Source organism: Cicer arietinum, chromosome 3, assembly GCF_000331145.2.
Source record: "Cicer arietinum cultivar CDC Frontier isolate Library 1 chromosome 3, Cicar.CDCFrontier_v2.0, whole genome shotgun sequence".
In the NCBI taxonomy this organism is placed as follows: domain Eukaryota; kingdom Viridiplantae; phylum Streptophyta; class Magnoliopsida; order Fabales; family Fabaceae; genus Cicer; species Cicer arietinum.
In genome coordinates, this window is record NC_021162.2 from 69,516,868 (window position 1) to 69,533,233 (window position 16,366).

General features: G+C 33.0%; 2 protein-coding genes and 1 pseudogene across 4 annotated transcripts; 1 reads left to right on the forward strand and 2 right to left on the reverse strand.

The window, feature by feature from the left end:
- The first annotated feature begins 333 nt into the window (after window positions 1-333).
- LOC101501784 (nuclear transport factor 2-like) lies at window positions 334-6,240 on the forward strand. Its single transcript, XM_004493767.4, has 9 exons — window positions 334-663; window positions 779-913; window positions 1,631-1,952; window positions 2,331-2,593; window positions 3,208-3,427; window positions 3,839-3,960; window positions 4,048-4,113; window positions 4,466-4,547; window positions 5,771-6,240. Exons 1-9 carry the CDS (start codon window positions 625-627, stop codon window positions 5,917-5,919), a joined length of 1,398 nt encoding a protein of 465 aa, XP_004493824.1. The 5' UTR covers window positions 334-624; the 3' UTR covers window positions 5,920-6,240.
- Window positions 6,241-10,143: 3,903 nt separating this feature from the next.
- LOC101491012 (uncharacterized) lies at window positions 10,144-13,231 on the reverse strand (annotated as a pseudogene).
- Window positions 13,232-13,485: 254 nt separating this feature from the next.
- Window positions 13,486-15,497, reverse strand: LOC101502107 (uncharacterized). 3 transcript variants are annotated; one of them, XM_004493769.4, is made up of 4 exons: window positions 15,300-15,452; window positions 14,347-15,197; window positions 14,029-14,201; window positions 13,486-13,895 (listed from the first exon to the last, which is right to left on the reverse strand). In XM_004493769.4, the coding sequence occupies exons 2-4, from the start codon at window positions 15,112-15,114 to the stop codon at window positions 13,769-13,771; spliced, it is 1,068 nt and encodes a 355-aa protein (XP_004493826.1). In that variant the 5' UTR covers window positions 15,115-15,197; window positions 15,300-15,452; the 3' UTR covers window positions 13,486-13,768. The 3 variants fall into 3 exon arrangements, with proteins under 3 accessions (XP_004493826.1, XP_004493827.1, XP_073222070.1); XM_004493770.4 differs by having other exon boundaries at window positions 14,347-15,173; window positions 15,300-15,447; XM_073365969.1 differs by having other exon boundaries at window positions 14,347-15,497.
- Between the last annotated feature and the right edge of the window lie 869 nt (window positions 15,498-16,366).

The window sequence follows — 16,366 nt, forward strand, 5'->3', positions numbered from 1 at the left end:
ATTTACTATTGGTGATACACGAATCGTTGGAAAAGGATAAATTTCATTTTTAATTGAGAAACTTGGTTTGTGTTTTTTTCTGTTTCTAATATAAACGAATTGAGAAGAAAGGGTAAGAAAAATATAAAAATAGAGGTAGAAGACAACAGTGAACATACACAGATTGTGCAATAGGCCTTCAAAGTCCAATACAAGTCTATCCATCTCCGTCCATTTACGTTGACTAGAACACAATCTGACCCCTCACATTTTACGTTACCAATACTTAATATCCCTGACACCAAATCCAACGGCTACGATTTCGTCCCCAACTATATATAAACAAAGAAAAACAATCCCTCACTATATACTTTCTTTTCAGTTAACAACATCGCGCACCCCTCTCCGATCTATCACTTTACTTCGATTCCTTCCTTTTTCTATCGCCATTATCATATCTCAATTTCTCTCCAATCGTTTACCTCTTCTTTTGTATTTTTGTTTGTTAAAACAATAATACCAAAGATTTAGGGTTTTTCACTCACTCACCTTTTTTCTCCTGGATCTGTAAATAGAGCTAGGAGAAGCATTGCATGTTTGTTCTACTCTAGAATTTTATTTTACCTAATTATTGTTATAATTATTATGGCGTCTTCGTACCAGGGGTCCGTTAGTGCTGCTCAGGTTAAATTTCTTATTTTTAATTTTTTATTGTTTATTCATATTTGAATATTTATTTTGTTTTGTTGGTTTTTTTTATCTGTGTGAAGTCATAGGTTTTTGTGTGTTTGTTTCGCAGGTTGGTTCTTACTTCGTGGGACAGTACTATCAAGTTCTTCGTCAACAACCTGATCTTGTTCATCAGTTTTACTCTGATTCCAGCTCCATGATTCGTGTTGATGGTGATTATACTGAGACCGCACCCGATGTGTTGGTAATATATATTATTTTTTCAATCAAATTTGGTTTTATTTTTCAATGTGATTAGTTTAGCTAGCCTTTAAGTTCATTAGAAGTAACGTTTTATTATTTATTTATTTTTGTATACGCGTATTTTAGCTGTAGTCTCTAGGTGATTTAAATGAATATGGTAGTATTTAAGCGGATGTTAATAGAGGGGGAGGGGAGGGGAGAGAAGAGAAGGGGAATATAGATGTGTTTGGTTCAAAAAGGGGGAGGGGACGGGAATAGTTTTAATGCATTTGTTTTGTTCAAGTGGAGGGGAGGTATTTTAAATGATTTTTTAGTTGTGTTGGTTCCCTCTCCTCCAAATCCCTCCAAAATGGAGGTAGAGCTCTAGGAGAGATTTTTGCACACTCCCCTCTTAAAATATGAACCACACAAATTTCAAAATATCACTGCCTCTCCAAATACCTTGTACCAAACAGACCCTAAGGGAAAGGATTGATTTGATGAGAACAATTGATTAATTAACATCTTTTAGGAGATATATGGATGGTTTGGTGGCTGAGTTGGGGGAGTACCGGAGTGGAGTGATGAGGGTGTTGTGGGTTCGAACCCGACCCTCACCAAGACACTAACAATTTTATTGATACTAGTTACTAACTATGGCGGTTGCTAAAAAAATTGTTTATTTAATTTGATTAAATTAGTTGATAGTTGTTGGGTTCGATTGAATTGTGTTGTGCAGCAAATTCACAACATTGTGACGTCGCTGAACTTTTCTACAATTGAGATCAAGACGATCAATTCTCTTGACTCTTGGGATGGAGGAGTGCTTGTAATGGTTTCGGGTGTTGTTAAAATCAAGGACGTCAACATGAGACGGAAGTTTGTTCAATCATTCTTCCTTGCCCCACAGGAGAAGGGTTATTTTGTACTCAATGATATATTTCAATTCGTTGACGATGATGTAGTGCATCCAAATTTTGTACCTGCGGCATCTGAAAAGATTGACTTGCAGCCACATGTATCTGCTTTGTTTCCTGAGCCATCAGATACAGTGATTCCAGGTATATGGAATCCAGAATCACGATTTGAGTACATTTGTTTTTGACTAGTTTACTTGGTAATATTTCTGCTGCAATCTGTTATGCAAACCGACACATTTAGTTAGAAGATTAATGGTCTCTGCATTCAGTAACATCCTATTTAGTACATGTTACTTTTAAATAGTCTGGCATAGCAGATTTGGTTTCATGGTGATGTTGGTTACCTATAAATAATTAAGTGTATTTGTATTTTTTCCACCGAGGAAATAGTCTGGCGTAGCAGATTCTGTCATTAATCTTTTTCAATCGAAACTAAAATTAGAAGGTTGTAAACTAAAGTGTAGTTTCTTTTAAGAAAAAATAGTGATCGTTTGGATTCTGAGTCTATTATATTGGCAGCTTTGGACTATGGTTTGGAGGAAGAAGCCAGGGAGTATGTCAATTCAGTTCATATAGATGATGATCCAGTGGACAAGTACAGTCTTCCTGAGCAGCAACACCAACTACAAGAAGATCTCGAGACCGAAGTTGTGGTGGAGGAAACTCCTGCACAAGAAGCATCTCCACCAGTGCATAATGCTTCACATACTATCCGTGAAACGCCTATTGCTCTTTTGGAAGAGTCTTTTGAGGAGCCAGCTAAGAAAACTTATGCATCTATTGTAAGAACAACGTCCAATATATATTTTTTTTGCTTGTTAGACTACTTTTTTTGGTTTTGTTTTATTTTATTTTTGATACAGTGTCAGTGAAATCTCTTTATTTCCCATTAACAAATATACATTTTTCTTTGAGGGCAACACATTCTATTATTCTGATTTCTTGAAAACTTCAATTAAGAACGTGTCTTCCCTTTCACATTTGAATCTTAAACTTTACTTTTTGTGGAAACATGTTTGCGAAAGAGTACTAGCGTACAGTTGATTACATTTTGACAGACTACAGAGAAATATTTTTATAGTTTCTTAATTCGGGAAGAAAATCTAAACAGGGAATTGTTAAAATTAAGTGCATGTGTTTGTTAGTGTTTGAATTCTTCGGAGAGTTACAACCTCAGTTTGGGCATTCCAAATGCCAAACCAAACCCATACATTCTAAGTTCCTTAAGAAATATTATGGTTTCCTTTTTGTCAGAAGTTGATGCTTTTGAAACGTATCTTCCCTTAAGAAATATTTCAAAACTGTTTCACTTTTTGTCTTATGTTGCAAAAAAAAAAAAGATTTTACATTACTTTTGGCGTTGTCTTAATTCAATTATGTTTTAATGAGTTTGTAGTTACGCGTCTCTAAAGGCGAAACAGTGTTGTCAGCTGCTCCCCAACATGCCCCAAAGCATTCTTTTAAAAGTGCTCCTCCATCAGAGCTTAATCATGTGGCGCAGCCTGCTGTTCAGCAATCAGTCGCACAGCCTGCATTTCAGCAGTCAACCCCAGCATCCGCGTATGTTTCTGAGTCTGGGGGAGAAGCAGCAGAAGAAGGCTACAGATTTGAAGAAGGTTCAGTTGTTTTCCTTACCTGAAGTTATATTGGTGTACTTAGTATCTTTATAATTATTAGTACTTACATTGATGATATGTGGGGAAATTTTCATTCAATCATTCGATCATCCTTTTAAGCGAGTTCTCAATTGCTGCATTTGTCATCTAAAGTGCCAGTTTAACTTTTTACACGGTTACACTTCTAGATATTGAAATAATTTTTTAGAAATAAACTTTATGTTCCAAAGGAAGTTTTGAAATGAATTTTGAGTATTGTATATGGTAAAATATGTTGTCTGTTCTACCATTCTGGAAACTATGTTTTTGTAACTGTGTTGTATGACCGGCATTATTTAAGATTGTAACTCAATATTGTCTAGAATTTAGTCTTGAGTCATTAAGTTAACGCCTGATTTATAATTGTTCCAGATGAAGTGACATCCGTCTATGTGAGAAACCTGCCTGCTGATATTACCGAAGCTGAGATTGACCAGGAATTTAAGAATTTTGGGAGAATTAAGCCGGATGGAATATTTGTAAGGGTCCGACAGGTACCTCCTCTGATTACATAAAACTGAATGACCTTATTTCGAACTGTATGAAAAAGCACAATCTAACATAGGAATGTTTGTATACAGGAAATTGGTGTTTGCTACGCATTTGTGGAATTCGAAGACATTGTTGGTGTTCAAAATGCGCTACAGGTTTAAAGTTATTTTATATAGATATTTTTTATTAAGATTTAATATATGTTTGATCATCTGAATTTTTAATACGTTCAATAATAAAAAAAAACATATTAAAGATTATATGTTTGATCATCAAAACATTTTCATATTGATATCAGTTCAATTAAGTGTATACTTCAAGTGAAATCAAGTATCTACATATTTCTGATAAAATTTTCTGCTTAAAAAAGAAAACATTGTTTCTCTGTATTAATATCAACTCACTTGTTATACTTACGCTGCATTTATTGAAGCGTCCATATTTTATTTTACATCTTTTGTTTTGTTTTGTTTTGTTATCTGTAGTCATTTTGCATTGTTATTGTAGGCGTCTCCCATACAATTGGCTGGAAGACCAATATACATAGAGGAGCGAAGACCAAGCAGTAGCAGTGCCGTTCGAGGAGGAAGTAATGTCTTTTTCCGTCAATTTCGTACTCTTTCCAAAGTTATGATGGTTTCTTTTGATGGTCAGAACTTTGAAAATTGATTGTTGGCCGTTACTTCCATTGCTTAAAGTGATAGAAGTGCCTCTCATATGTGTGCAGTAGCATTAGTGCTCCTAGTGGTGGACTTGAGGCTTTTCTTGCTAGGACAGTAGTTATTATTATTGTAGCTATTGTTATTTAGTACTGAAGCCATTGTACATCTGATAGTGGTGGTTTTTATCAGTGGATAAAGGTAAACTCCAATACGAAATTAATCAGTTATAAGTGGTATGTGAACTGGACCCAAGAACAGTGTCATATTAGTGTCAGAGGGGACTTATAGTATGGGTGTACTTGCTATAATTGCACTGGTTGTTTTCATTGCTTTACCAACCTAGTGTGATCTATTTTGAAACACTAATATGGCTGGTTTATGGATCACAGAATTTGAGTGATAAAATGTCTGTGATTGCAATTTAGGCTCTTGATGGGGAGTTGAAATTTATTATTAACTGTTTTTGTTCTGATATTTAGATGTCAGTATATTTCTGGGTTTCGTTTGGTTGTGGAAGTACTGTGTTTTAGTATATGAGGTTATATGGGGTAGGTGGTGATTACTGAAGAAAGACATTTTTCTGACAATTTGTTGTTGCTATTGCAACCAAAGGAATGGATGATGACGTCAGGAATTTCCTAAAGAATCATGGGAGCTGTAGAAATGCCTGGTTTTTGTTGCCTAATTTTGCTCTGACATAAAGTTACCTTAAAAAATTATCTTGCATTTCTGCAATTGCTTTTGAAGAGTTTGTGGTTTTGGGTCTGAGTGTGCTCTTTGGCGTTGAATGCATTCTATCAGTTATGACAGTATATACCAAGAGTAGCCTTGGTGATAAAATGGTCATACCAGATTTTTTATTGGATTGGAGTCGTGTTCTATGGCTCTATGCCAATAGTTTTTTATTTAAGGGAGCTTCCAAGGTATAGACATGCCAAGAAACTGGAGGTTTTTCATGAGCCTGTTTTGTAGTTTTTGTTTGTACTCTTGTGCCTTCGTGAAGCACAATATCTTGCCTTGATCTTCTGGTTGTCCTCCTTTTTTTTAGTATTGCCATTCGCAAGTTGTTTGTGTGTTTTCTTTTCGCTTTCCAATGAAATAAGAAATTATTATTTGTAATATTGATATCCATTTTGTATGTTTTGATCAGGAGGAAGGGGAAGAGGCAGAGGTGGTTATCAAACAGATGCTCCAAGAGGGCGTTTTGGTGGTAGGAGCTCGGGAAGGGGAAATTTTCAGGATACTTCAGACTATACCAGACCAAGAGGCGATGGTTATCTTCAGCGTGGTTCACGATAAGGAAAATGTCTTTAAAATTATGCTTGAATAATTAGTAAAATATGTGTTTGATTCAGTATCTAATGCAACATTTTCCTTCTGTGGTTTCCTGAAAAGAGTCTTACGTGTTGGGTGTCTTTATGTTAAAAGCCATTGAGACTTTCTAGTTTGTTTTGCAAGTATAGATCAGGTAGTTCCCTTTGAATGATTTTTATGATGCCATTCAGGTGGGAAATTTTGTTATTTGTATTGACCTCATATGTCAGGATTGTGGAGGTTTTCCTTAATGAGAAAAGGTGTTGATTTAAAAAAAAAAAGATGTGGAAGTTGTGCTGATCGTCATATTATGGATTGTGTTTTTTTACTCTGCTAAATTTTTAAGACATGTTTTGTAAGTGCGTTGGAAAACTTATAATTCATTGTTTTGGTAGTGCGGTGGAAAACTTATAGTTCTATTGATGACCACAGCTCCCTTCAAATATAGTATACATCTACCAAAAACAGTAAAATATAAACATATTTACTTAAAATAGTTTTTTTTGTTGTATCAAAATAAGTGAATATAACATAAAATTGTGGTGCATTGAAAAAAAACTAAATTAATAGATATTTTATAATTTAAGGGATTCAACTGTATTGTACAAAATTGAGGGACTAAATTAATTCATTCTTATAGTTCTAATGATTAAAATGTCCGTTTACTAGTTGAGTGCCGTACCACCTATTAAAATAAAAATCCTTTGAAATCTTAAATATTCAAGTTAAGAATGTTACTACATTTTTACCATTAATTTATATTATAATGGCATTGTTGTATGCTTTTTTTTTTTGTTCAATTTAACCAGTGATTTTCTTCATTTATAATTGTTGTCAACCGATTTTTTCCTTTTCACTTTTTGTTCATTTTAATATTTCCAAATAATTAAAATTCGAATTTTAACAAATAATGTTGTCAACTCAAATTTTAAATTTAACAAATAATTAAAATTCGAATTTGAAATCTAAAGTGTATGATGTTAATTAACGGTCTAAATCCGCTGATTAAACTTAAGTAAATCCAAATTCGAAGAACTAGAACATTTATCAATCAGTTCATTGACTACTTAATAGTTACAAATCCAACTTGTGAAAGAACCTACACTGCGAAAGAAACCCAACTTGTGAATTTAGTTACCGGAACCTACTTATTTATTGAACAGAAGAATTTCAATACACCTAAGAGACCCTTATGTAAGTCCTACAATATTTCCAACATTTTATATCTCATGATCAATGCATCATATCTTTTCTAAACACCAGTAGTAGCCATAGTTCCCAGATGAAAACAGTTTTTAACAATTGAGATCTAAACTTTGAAACAGAAGTTACCTGATACAAAAACTGAGCATAATTTCTCAAAAACAATGGGTTCCCTGGATTTTCCTCCAACATTTTCTTGTAATATTCTTCCACCCCATGATTATTATCTCCATCATTACCTCCAGATCCCATAGAATTATTATTACCACATTTAATATAATGTTTTTTTTTTTCCAAATATCCATTTTCACTTTACTTATAAATAAGATGCTGAATAAGAATTATTTCTCCCTCGAGAGTTTCTTGCTCTCTGATCCCACCAAAGAGTAAGAATTTTCACTTTGGCAATAATGCAATCACTAACACTAGTAAGAAAGTTCCTTCCTCAAAGCAACCATATTAGAAAAGTTTTTCTTTGTGTTTGGTTTTAATCTTCCGGAGTCAAATAAAAGTTAGCCAATAATTATTTAATTATATATTTTTGTTAATTTGAGTTCTTACAAACAATTCATTATTTATACTAAAATTATTAACGAAGAAGTGGGTGGCATTATGATAAACAAGCCAAATGTGAAATTGATTTTTCTAGTAAGCTTCAAGTTTTCATATCTGGGACCACAGCTCTCCATGCATGTATTAGCCACTTTTCATGGATTTACTTATAAGAAAAACTATTATATGAAACATTTGTCCCTGTATAATACTTCATTGCATTAGTTAATTTTTTTTAATTAAAATATCCTTAATTCTTTTACATTTTTTAAGCCAACGAGCAATAAACATTGTAATTAGAAAGTTAAAGTATTTATCGTTCGTTGGAAGACTGAAAATATAGATTAAGGAACATGTATAAGCTGTAAAGTATTTTAACGAGTCAATTAATTGAGTGAGAAGTTGGTGGAAAGGATTAGATTATGATTGTGTGTTTCGATTAGTTTTTAATGGTACATTTTAAAAAGTAATAAAATATTTCAATAGATTTAAATTTAATAGTATCATCATTTGAAAAAAAAAATGAACTAATCAACGTAGTTTATACATAGTGATTGAGGTAGTATGAATCAAATATTAAAAATCGTAAAGATTTGGTGTATTATTGTTGAAATTGAGGCATATTTTTAGAAGATTCTAGTAAACTTAAACGGCAATATATTTGAGAAATTTAGAATAGTTTGAAGTTAAATATTCTAGATTATTCCAATAATACCTATATTTGTTTGTAGCCTAAAAACATCTATCTATAACAATGTAATGCGTAAAAGCCAAACAAAAGTCCAGATTAGATATATACTTTTTTTTATATATATAAAAGTCTAGATTAAATATTAATTAAACAATTTTATGTCATTTTATACATTTAACATTCAGTAAAATTTTATCAAAACACATCAAATTCAATTTGTAAATTTATATGATGTCAGCTATTTATTATCAACTATTTTTTTATAGGATAGTCAAAGGAAGAGAAACTAAGTTTTAAAAATAATCTTACAATTGAGACTAAATATATATTTAAAACTTATTTTCTCTATTATTGAGTGATTTCACAATTAGAATTGCTTGATTTTTTTTTTTCATCCTATAGAATTGGTGACTGTATTATAGTGCAAAGTAGAATTTTAGGCCTAAAATATTTAGGTTAAAAAAACTTAAAAAATTATTAAGTTAAAGTAAAAATATATAATATAACAGATAAATTATAGAGATTCACTCAGCTCAATTAATTAAGATGACCTCATATCATCCTTGACTTAGGTTCATTTAAAAATAAATTATAGAGATAAACAAATTATAAATTATAGTTAAAGTATAAATATATAATATAACAAATAAATTATAGAGATTCAACTTAATTTAAAATTGGACTCAGCAAAATCTTATTTTTAATGCTTTTGTTATTTTCATTTAAAAATGTCATAAAAAAAACTATTGATTTAGATTTGATACCACCCAGTTTCACTTCTACTCCACTTTTTTTTTTTAAATCTAATTTTACCGGGAAAAAAAAGTCGAGAAAAACTTTTGCTTAAAATAAAACAAAATTAAAATTTCTTTTCATTTCATTTCATTTTGTTTTTTATTTTTATTTTTTATCTCTGCTCTAACTGACTAATTTAGGCGGTTACATGGATATATATATATATATAAACATCACCCGCATTTCGTTCATTTTGCTCATTTTGCTCTGCTTGTGCGTGCGTTGCTGTTGATATGAAGAAAATCAAAATTGAAAAGCCTGATGCATTCAGGTTCAACATGATAAAAAAGAGTAGATACATGATGATGAACAAAGCTATGAAGAGGTCTCGTAAACACATATCACAGTTCAAAAAAACTATGAAGGTTAAGCAAATCTTCAAAGATATAGTAGATATGAGAAAGGTACATTTACCTTACCTGCTCTATTTTTTCTATGGTCTTGTGTATTGCCCTTACTAATTTACTAATGTTAGTGTTATAACTTATGCAGAAAGTTGAAGAACTCACAACTTCCTTCATGTTACTTGACAATAGGCATTATTCCTATCTTGCATTAATTGTTAATTATAGTTAGGCATTATTCCTAATTTGCATTAATTGTTAATTATCGTTTGCATATTAGTCAGTTTAACTTATTTTTATTAATTAATTTAATTGTTGATGTAGGAAAGAGGAGATTCATCAATCTGATTACATCATCGCTGTTATAAGGTATTCGTATTTATGCAATGAGGAAAGACAATAGGAGATGTATGTGATATGAAATATGAATTTGTGGTAAGGGAATAAAAAATGTTTGTAACCTAATAAAATAGTTATGATAATATATATGTTAGTTGCTGATTGATTCTTTTAATGTGTATAGTAAACAAGAAGAGTTAGAAGCAGCCAAGGAGAAGCTGAAAGAGCTGGAGGAGGCCTATGTTGATTTGGAACAGCTTAAGAAGCCAGCCAAGAAGTTTGAAAGAAAGAGATAAGAGGATTTGAAGCATATCCATATTCTGCCAATTAATAAATCATTGAAATGTTATCAATGTAATGTAATAAATGCGAGAAAAATCTTCTAATTGAGAGTTAAGATCTTTGAGATTTTAACTAGAGTTTAATGAGTATATACTGATAGTCTAAACAAATTTACAATGTCAGTATGACTAGACGAATGTGTAAAACTTTTTTCAATATCATTGTATAGTACTTGTAAATCCAAGCCTTTGAAATGCCATCAATCTCCATGGCCACGCTTTGTTACCTTTATAAAATCTCTCTTTGAAGCAAAAACCACCAGTGTACCACCTTACATATACAGATTTTGCAACCAAAATTGTAATTCCGATGACTAGAATTAATGAAATTCCAATGATCCATCCTGTAATAATGTGTTTTGCATGTAAACTTCCATGCCTTGACGAGTATGCTGAGTTTTGATCACATGGAAGGAAGACACCACCACATAGGCCAGCATTGCCAACAAGATTATTTGGATTTATAGTTCTTAGCATGCCATTTTCTGGCACAGAACCTTCAAGCTTGTTGTATGAGACATTAAATGATTCATGAGCTGGTGATAAACCAAAGTTTTCTGGTATATGACCAGTCCAATAATTGTTTGAAAGATCAAGCATGGCTAATGTTGGCATGTTAGCTAATGTATTTGGGATTTCACCTATCAAAAGGTTATTTTGAAGGTTCAAATTCACCAGTTTCTGACATGAACCTATGCTTCCTGGAATGTTTCCGGACAAATGATTCGATGAGAGATCAAGAACGGTTAGCGAAGGAGAGTCCTGAAATTGGTCTGGTATTTTACCTTGTAAGTTGTTGTTGGAAACCATGAAAACTTGAAGATTTGGAATGGAAAGAATAGTGGAAGGAAGAGAAGAATGAAGTTTATTTCTTGAGAGATCAATGAAAGAAAGAGAAGTGGAAGAAGGAATATCATCTGGAATTCCACCAGTGAGACTATTGTTAGCTAATTCTAACCTTTGAAGTTTCTCAAGCTTTCCAAGACCAACAGGGACTGTCCCTATAAGAAAATTGTTCTGAATTCGAACACGAACAAGCGAATAACACATCAATAGACTCCATGGAATTGGACTTGAAAAAGCATTGTTGAAAAGTATAAGCTTGGTGAGATTCCCTTGGCTGCAAAGAGTTTATTGAATTTCTCCAGCAAATGAATTGGATGATACATCCAATCATTGCTTTCTCGCCGAGGTTACTAGGCAATGGATCTGACAAAGAATTATTCCATAGCTCAAGAACTTCAAGTTGAGGCAAATTTCCAAGACCAGAAGGAACAACACCAGATAACTTGTTTCCCATTAAGTTCACAAGCTTCAAATTCTTCAAAAGACTTATTTCATCTGGAATTTTTCCTGATAAAATGTTATCAGAAAGATCCAAAAACTTCAAAAACTCGTGTTACCAATTTCATGTGGAATCCTTCCATCAAAATTGTTGTTGTATAAGAAAAGTGTTTCCATGCAACCAAAATTGTAATTCCGATGACTAGAATTAATGAAATTCCAATGATCCATCCTGTAATAATGTGTTTTGCATGTAAACTTCCATGCCTTGACGAGTATGCTGAGTTTTGATCACATGGAAGGAAGACACCACCACATAGGCCAGCATTGCCAACAAGATTATTTGGATTTATAGTTCTTAGCATGCCATTTTCTGGCACAGAACCTTCAAGCTTGTTGTATGAGACATTAAATGATTCATGAGCTGGTGATAAACCAAAGTTTTCTGGTATATGACCAGTCCAATAATTGTTTGAAAGATCAAGCATGGCTAATGTTGGCATGTTAGCTAATGTATTTGGGATTTCACCTATCAAAAGGTTATTTTGAAGGTTCAAATTCACCAGTTTCTGACATGAACCTATGCTTCCTGGAATGTTTCCGGACAAATGATTCGATGAGAGATCAAGAACGGTTAGCGAAGGAGAGTCCTGAAATTGGTCTGGTATTTTACCTTGTAAGTTGTTGTTGGAAACCATGAAAACTTGAAGATTTGGAATGGAAAGAATAGTGTGGAAGGAAGAGAAGAATGAAGTTTATTTCTTGAGAGATCAATGAAAGAAAGAGAAGTGGAAGAAGGAATATCATCTGGAATTCCACCAGTGAGACTATTGTTAGCTAACTCTAACCTTTGAAGCTTCTCAAGCTTTCCAAGACCAACAGGAACTGTCCCTATAAGAAAATTGTTCTGAATTCGAACACGAACAAGCGAATAACACATCAATAGACTCCATGGAATTGGACTTGAAAAAGCATTGTTGAAAAGTATAAGCTTGGTGAGATTCCCTTGGCTGCAAAGAGTTTATTGAATTTCTCCAGCAAATGAATTGGATGATACATCCAATCATTGCTTTCTCGCCGAGGTTACTAGGCAATGGATCTGACAAAGAATTATTCCATAGCTCAAGAACTTCAAGTTGAGGCAAATTTCCAAGACCAGAAGGAACAACACCAGATAACTTGTTTCCCATTAAGTTCACAAGCTTCAAATTCTTCAAAAGACTTATTTCATCTGGAATTTTTCCTGATAAAATGTTATCAGAAAGATCCAAAAACTTCAAAAACTCGTGTTACCAATTTCATGTGGAATCCTTCCATCAAAATTGTTGTTGTATAAGAAAAGTGTTTCCAACAACTTGATATTTCCAAATTCATTTGGAATCTCACCACCAAGATTAGCTACTGCTAAATCAAGATACTTCAAGCTAGTGAGATTTCCCAACTCTTTTGGAGTCTCACCTTCAAATTCATTATATCCAAGAATCATATACTGCAATGATGAAATTTTTCCAAGCTCACCAGGAATTTTTCCAGTGAGATTGTTCCCTGATAAACCAAGGAACTTCAACTTATGCATGTTGCTAAATGATTTTGGAATTGAACCTTCAAAGAAACTTCCTCTACGATCTATCATCTCTAAGAAAGTTTGCATTTCCAAGATCCTCAGGAAGTGAACCTGTGAACTCATTGCTTGATGCATTTAAGGTTGTAAGTCTTAATGCTCTTCCAAGGCCTAATGCTCTTTCATGTTATCAGAAAGAACTCATTGCTTGGTTACTTCCTCTTGTACACTCCTGTATATAATTATTGTGAGGAACGCAACCTGATGAACGAAAATATGACCTTTTTTTAATCTCATTTTACTTCATACTTTGCAAATTTGTTTCCAAATCAACGTGTAAGAACGGAATTTACCAGAGTTGGCCCCCTCCAACCCGTAATGCAGGACAATTTGGATTTCAAACTCAAATTTTAAATTTAAAAAATAATTAAAATTAAAATCTAAATCTAAATCGTCTGATGTTAATTAACATTCTAAATGCGCTGATTCCACTTAAGCAAATCCAAATTTGAAGAACTAGAACGTAGTTACAAACTAGTAGCACATCTAATTAATTTTGCATCGAAAGGACCTATTATGCGAAAGTAACCCAACTTGTTAATTCAGTCACCAGAACCTGCTTATTTATTCAACAGAAGAATTTCAATACACCTAAGAGACCCTTATGTAAGTCCTACAATATTTCCAACATTTGTCATCTCATGATCAATGCATAATATCTCTTCTAAACACCAGTAGTAGCCATAGCTCCCAGATGAAAATGTTGAGGTAAACATTGTTGCTGATTCCAACCTGCACCCTCTTCTTCCTCTGTGTCCCAAAGGAAACTTGCATATGCAGCTTGTACATGGCTGATATCATATGAAAACCACAAGCTATTGTTAGAATGAAATTCCATCGTGGAAGACAACAAATTGATCTAAAAATTACAAAAAAGATTAAAACTTTATGGTATGAATGAAGCATATGATATTGTATTTGTACCTATCTTCAGGAGATGCTTGTATTGATCGTTCAAAATAGTTAGAGGCTCTTTGTTGGTCATGATGTAGCTCCCAAACTAGCCTCCCATACTGTGATAGAACTTCTCCATCTTCTGGGTCTGCTAATATGGCTCTGGAATAATACTCCATAGCTCCTTCAAGGTCTTGTTTGCACTGTCAAAACAACAACAATTTTACAATCATCACCAATAAAACCATGTTTGTGTATTGAAAAAGAACATGATTTGTTTTAACTTATGAAAAAAGTTGTGAAAACAGCTTTTAACAATTGAGATCTAAACTCTGAAACAGAATTTACCTGATACAAAAACTGAGCATAATTCCTCAAAAACAATGGGTTCCCTGGATTTTCCTCCAACATTTTCTTGTAATATTCTTCCACCCCATGATTATTATCTCCATCATTCCCTCCAGATCCCATAGAATTATAATCACCACCTCCATTACCACCTCTGCAGCCACCTATGCCATCACCACACACATCAACACCAAGCCCTTTTGCAAGATACATTTCCTTATTATTTCCAACCACTTCCTCCTCACCAAAACTCATCCTGTTAAGTCTGTCCTTCATCATATCACTGCCACTATTCACCACACTGAACTCATAGTCCTCATCTTCAATATCACTTTCCCCATCTTCCTCTTCTTCACGCAAGCCTGTTTGCTTAGAAAGAATGAAAGATGGAATGGTCTCCAATGCCAAGCATCTTTGTCTCACCGAATACCTCTTTAAAGGGTCCATATAATTGAATCTGTCTTCATTGTTACAGCCAGTAGCAAAGGCTAAGTCTTCCAAGTTGCCTTCAGATTGAACTCTTCTAAAGCCTTTGTTTTTGTGTTCAAGATCAGTAACAGAAGGAGAAATTGGAGAAGAAGTGCGTGAGAGATTGAGTCTGTGATGATGATGTTGGAGTGAAGTGGTTGTTGGTGGTAGATGTTTAAGTGCATTGTGACAGGACTCAGGGTGAATAGTAACAGTATGAGTATGATGATGAATAGGAGAATCTGTGAAGGAAGAAAGGAGAGAACCAAGAACTGGTGTTGAAGAGCTTCTTAGCAACATGTTTTCTTATTGAATGAGGATATCACTTTTGTGTGGTTGTGGTGTGTCTTGATCCTTACCTTTTGGAATACAAATATAAAACACTGAGGAAAAAGGATTAAAAGAACTTATAAATATCTATCTAACTTATAATGTTAATTGGTGAAATAGAAACTTTTTAGAGGTAAAGGTGAAGAAAACAATACCCTTTTTAGACGATGAAGAGTCCTTAATGAAGCAAAGATGAGATGAGAATTGGACAGGAAATATTTTTTTAGTGGTAGACAACAAAATCAAAGCAATTTTTATAATTATATTATTGTATAAATAGATAAACCAGATCCCACACATAAGGGAAATGATTGTAGCAAGTGGTTGACTATTTGGATTTTAACGCGTGAATATGAATAGTATTATTTTTCTTTCACCAATAAATAAATAAAAAGGTTTATTTGGGTATTGAATGAGCGGTGGAGAAGGTGTTTGCATCACATTTGACATGTTAAGTTGGAGAAAAGCAAAATATCAAAGTTAGGTGAGGTGTTTTGGTTGGTGAAGGGGACGGTCCAAATTGAAAAGTTGTTGGAAAAGTCACTATCTTTCCCATTTATGCACACACATTAAAACGTGATGATAAAGCATGAATCAATTAGTTTTATGTGTTAATAAAATAGTTTTTGTAGCACCTACGAAGGATCACATGGAGAGCGTATCCTCCATGCACATGTTGCTTTTTACACACGAGGAATTTTTATTGTACGTACACGTATCTCTTTTCATGCTAGGTGGACTATTCTAAATCTATAAATATTAATAAAACATTTTCTAAGGTAATTTTTAACACACTCGTGACGATATTTATTCAAACTCTTAATAATGTTAGTATTTTTCATTGTATATCTCACTAGAATTGATCAGTTGACCCTTATTAATACTCATGGAAGTGGAGTGCAATTTTCTTACAACATTCATGAAAAATACAGGTATACTTGTTCGTTTTTGAAACCTAATTCAAACCTTTTGATCATATGTGCATTTTATTGTATAAATATATGATTTTGGTTCTAACAATGTTCATTTTAGTCTTTTATTTAAAAATAATCATCATTCAATGATTCAAAAATTATATTCTTTTTGTTTTTCGGTCAAAGTGAATTTGGAAGTACACATTGATATAAAACACAATCTCATTAGTGTATTTTATAATAAATAAAAGACAATTTTATGGTACTTGTAAAAAAAGTGTATCGGTATTTTTTTATTTTTTAACTGA

Excerpts from the sequence above, each read along its gene's own strand:
- LOC101502107 (XM_073365969.1), bottom strand. The coding sequence starts at position 15,114 with ATGTTGCTAAGAAGCTCTTCAACACCAGTTCTTGGTTCTCTCCTTTCT. Across the intron at positions 14,202-14,346 it reads ATGCTCAGTTTTTGTATCAG|TGCAAACAAGACCTTGAAGG; the intron begins GTAAATTCTGTT and ends TTGTTTTGACAG. Across the intron at positions 13,896-14,028 it reads CAAGCATCTCCTGAAGATAG|CCATGTACAAGCTGCATATG; the intron begins GTACAAATACAA and ends ATATGATATCAG.
- LOC101501784 (XM_004493767.4), top strand. The coding sequence starts at position 625 with ATGGCGTCTTCGTACCAGGGGTCCGTTAGTGCTGCTCAG. Across the intron at positions 1,953-2,330 it reads ATCAGATACAGTGATTCCAG|CTTTGGACTATGGTTTGGAG; the intron begins GTATATGGAATC and ends TTATATTGGCAG. Across the intron at positions 2,594-3,207 it reads AGAAAACTTATGCATCTATT|TTACGCGTCTCTAAAGGCGA; the intron begins GTAAGAACAACG and ends ATGAGTTTGTAG.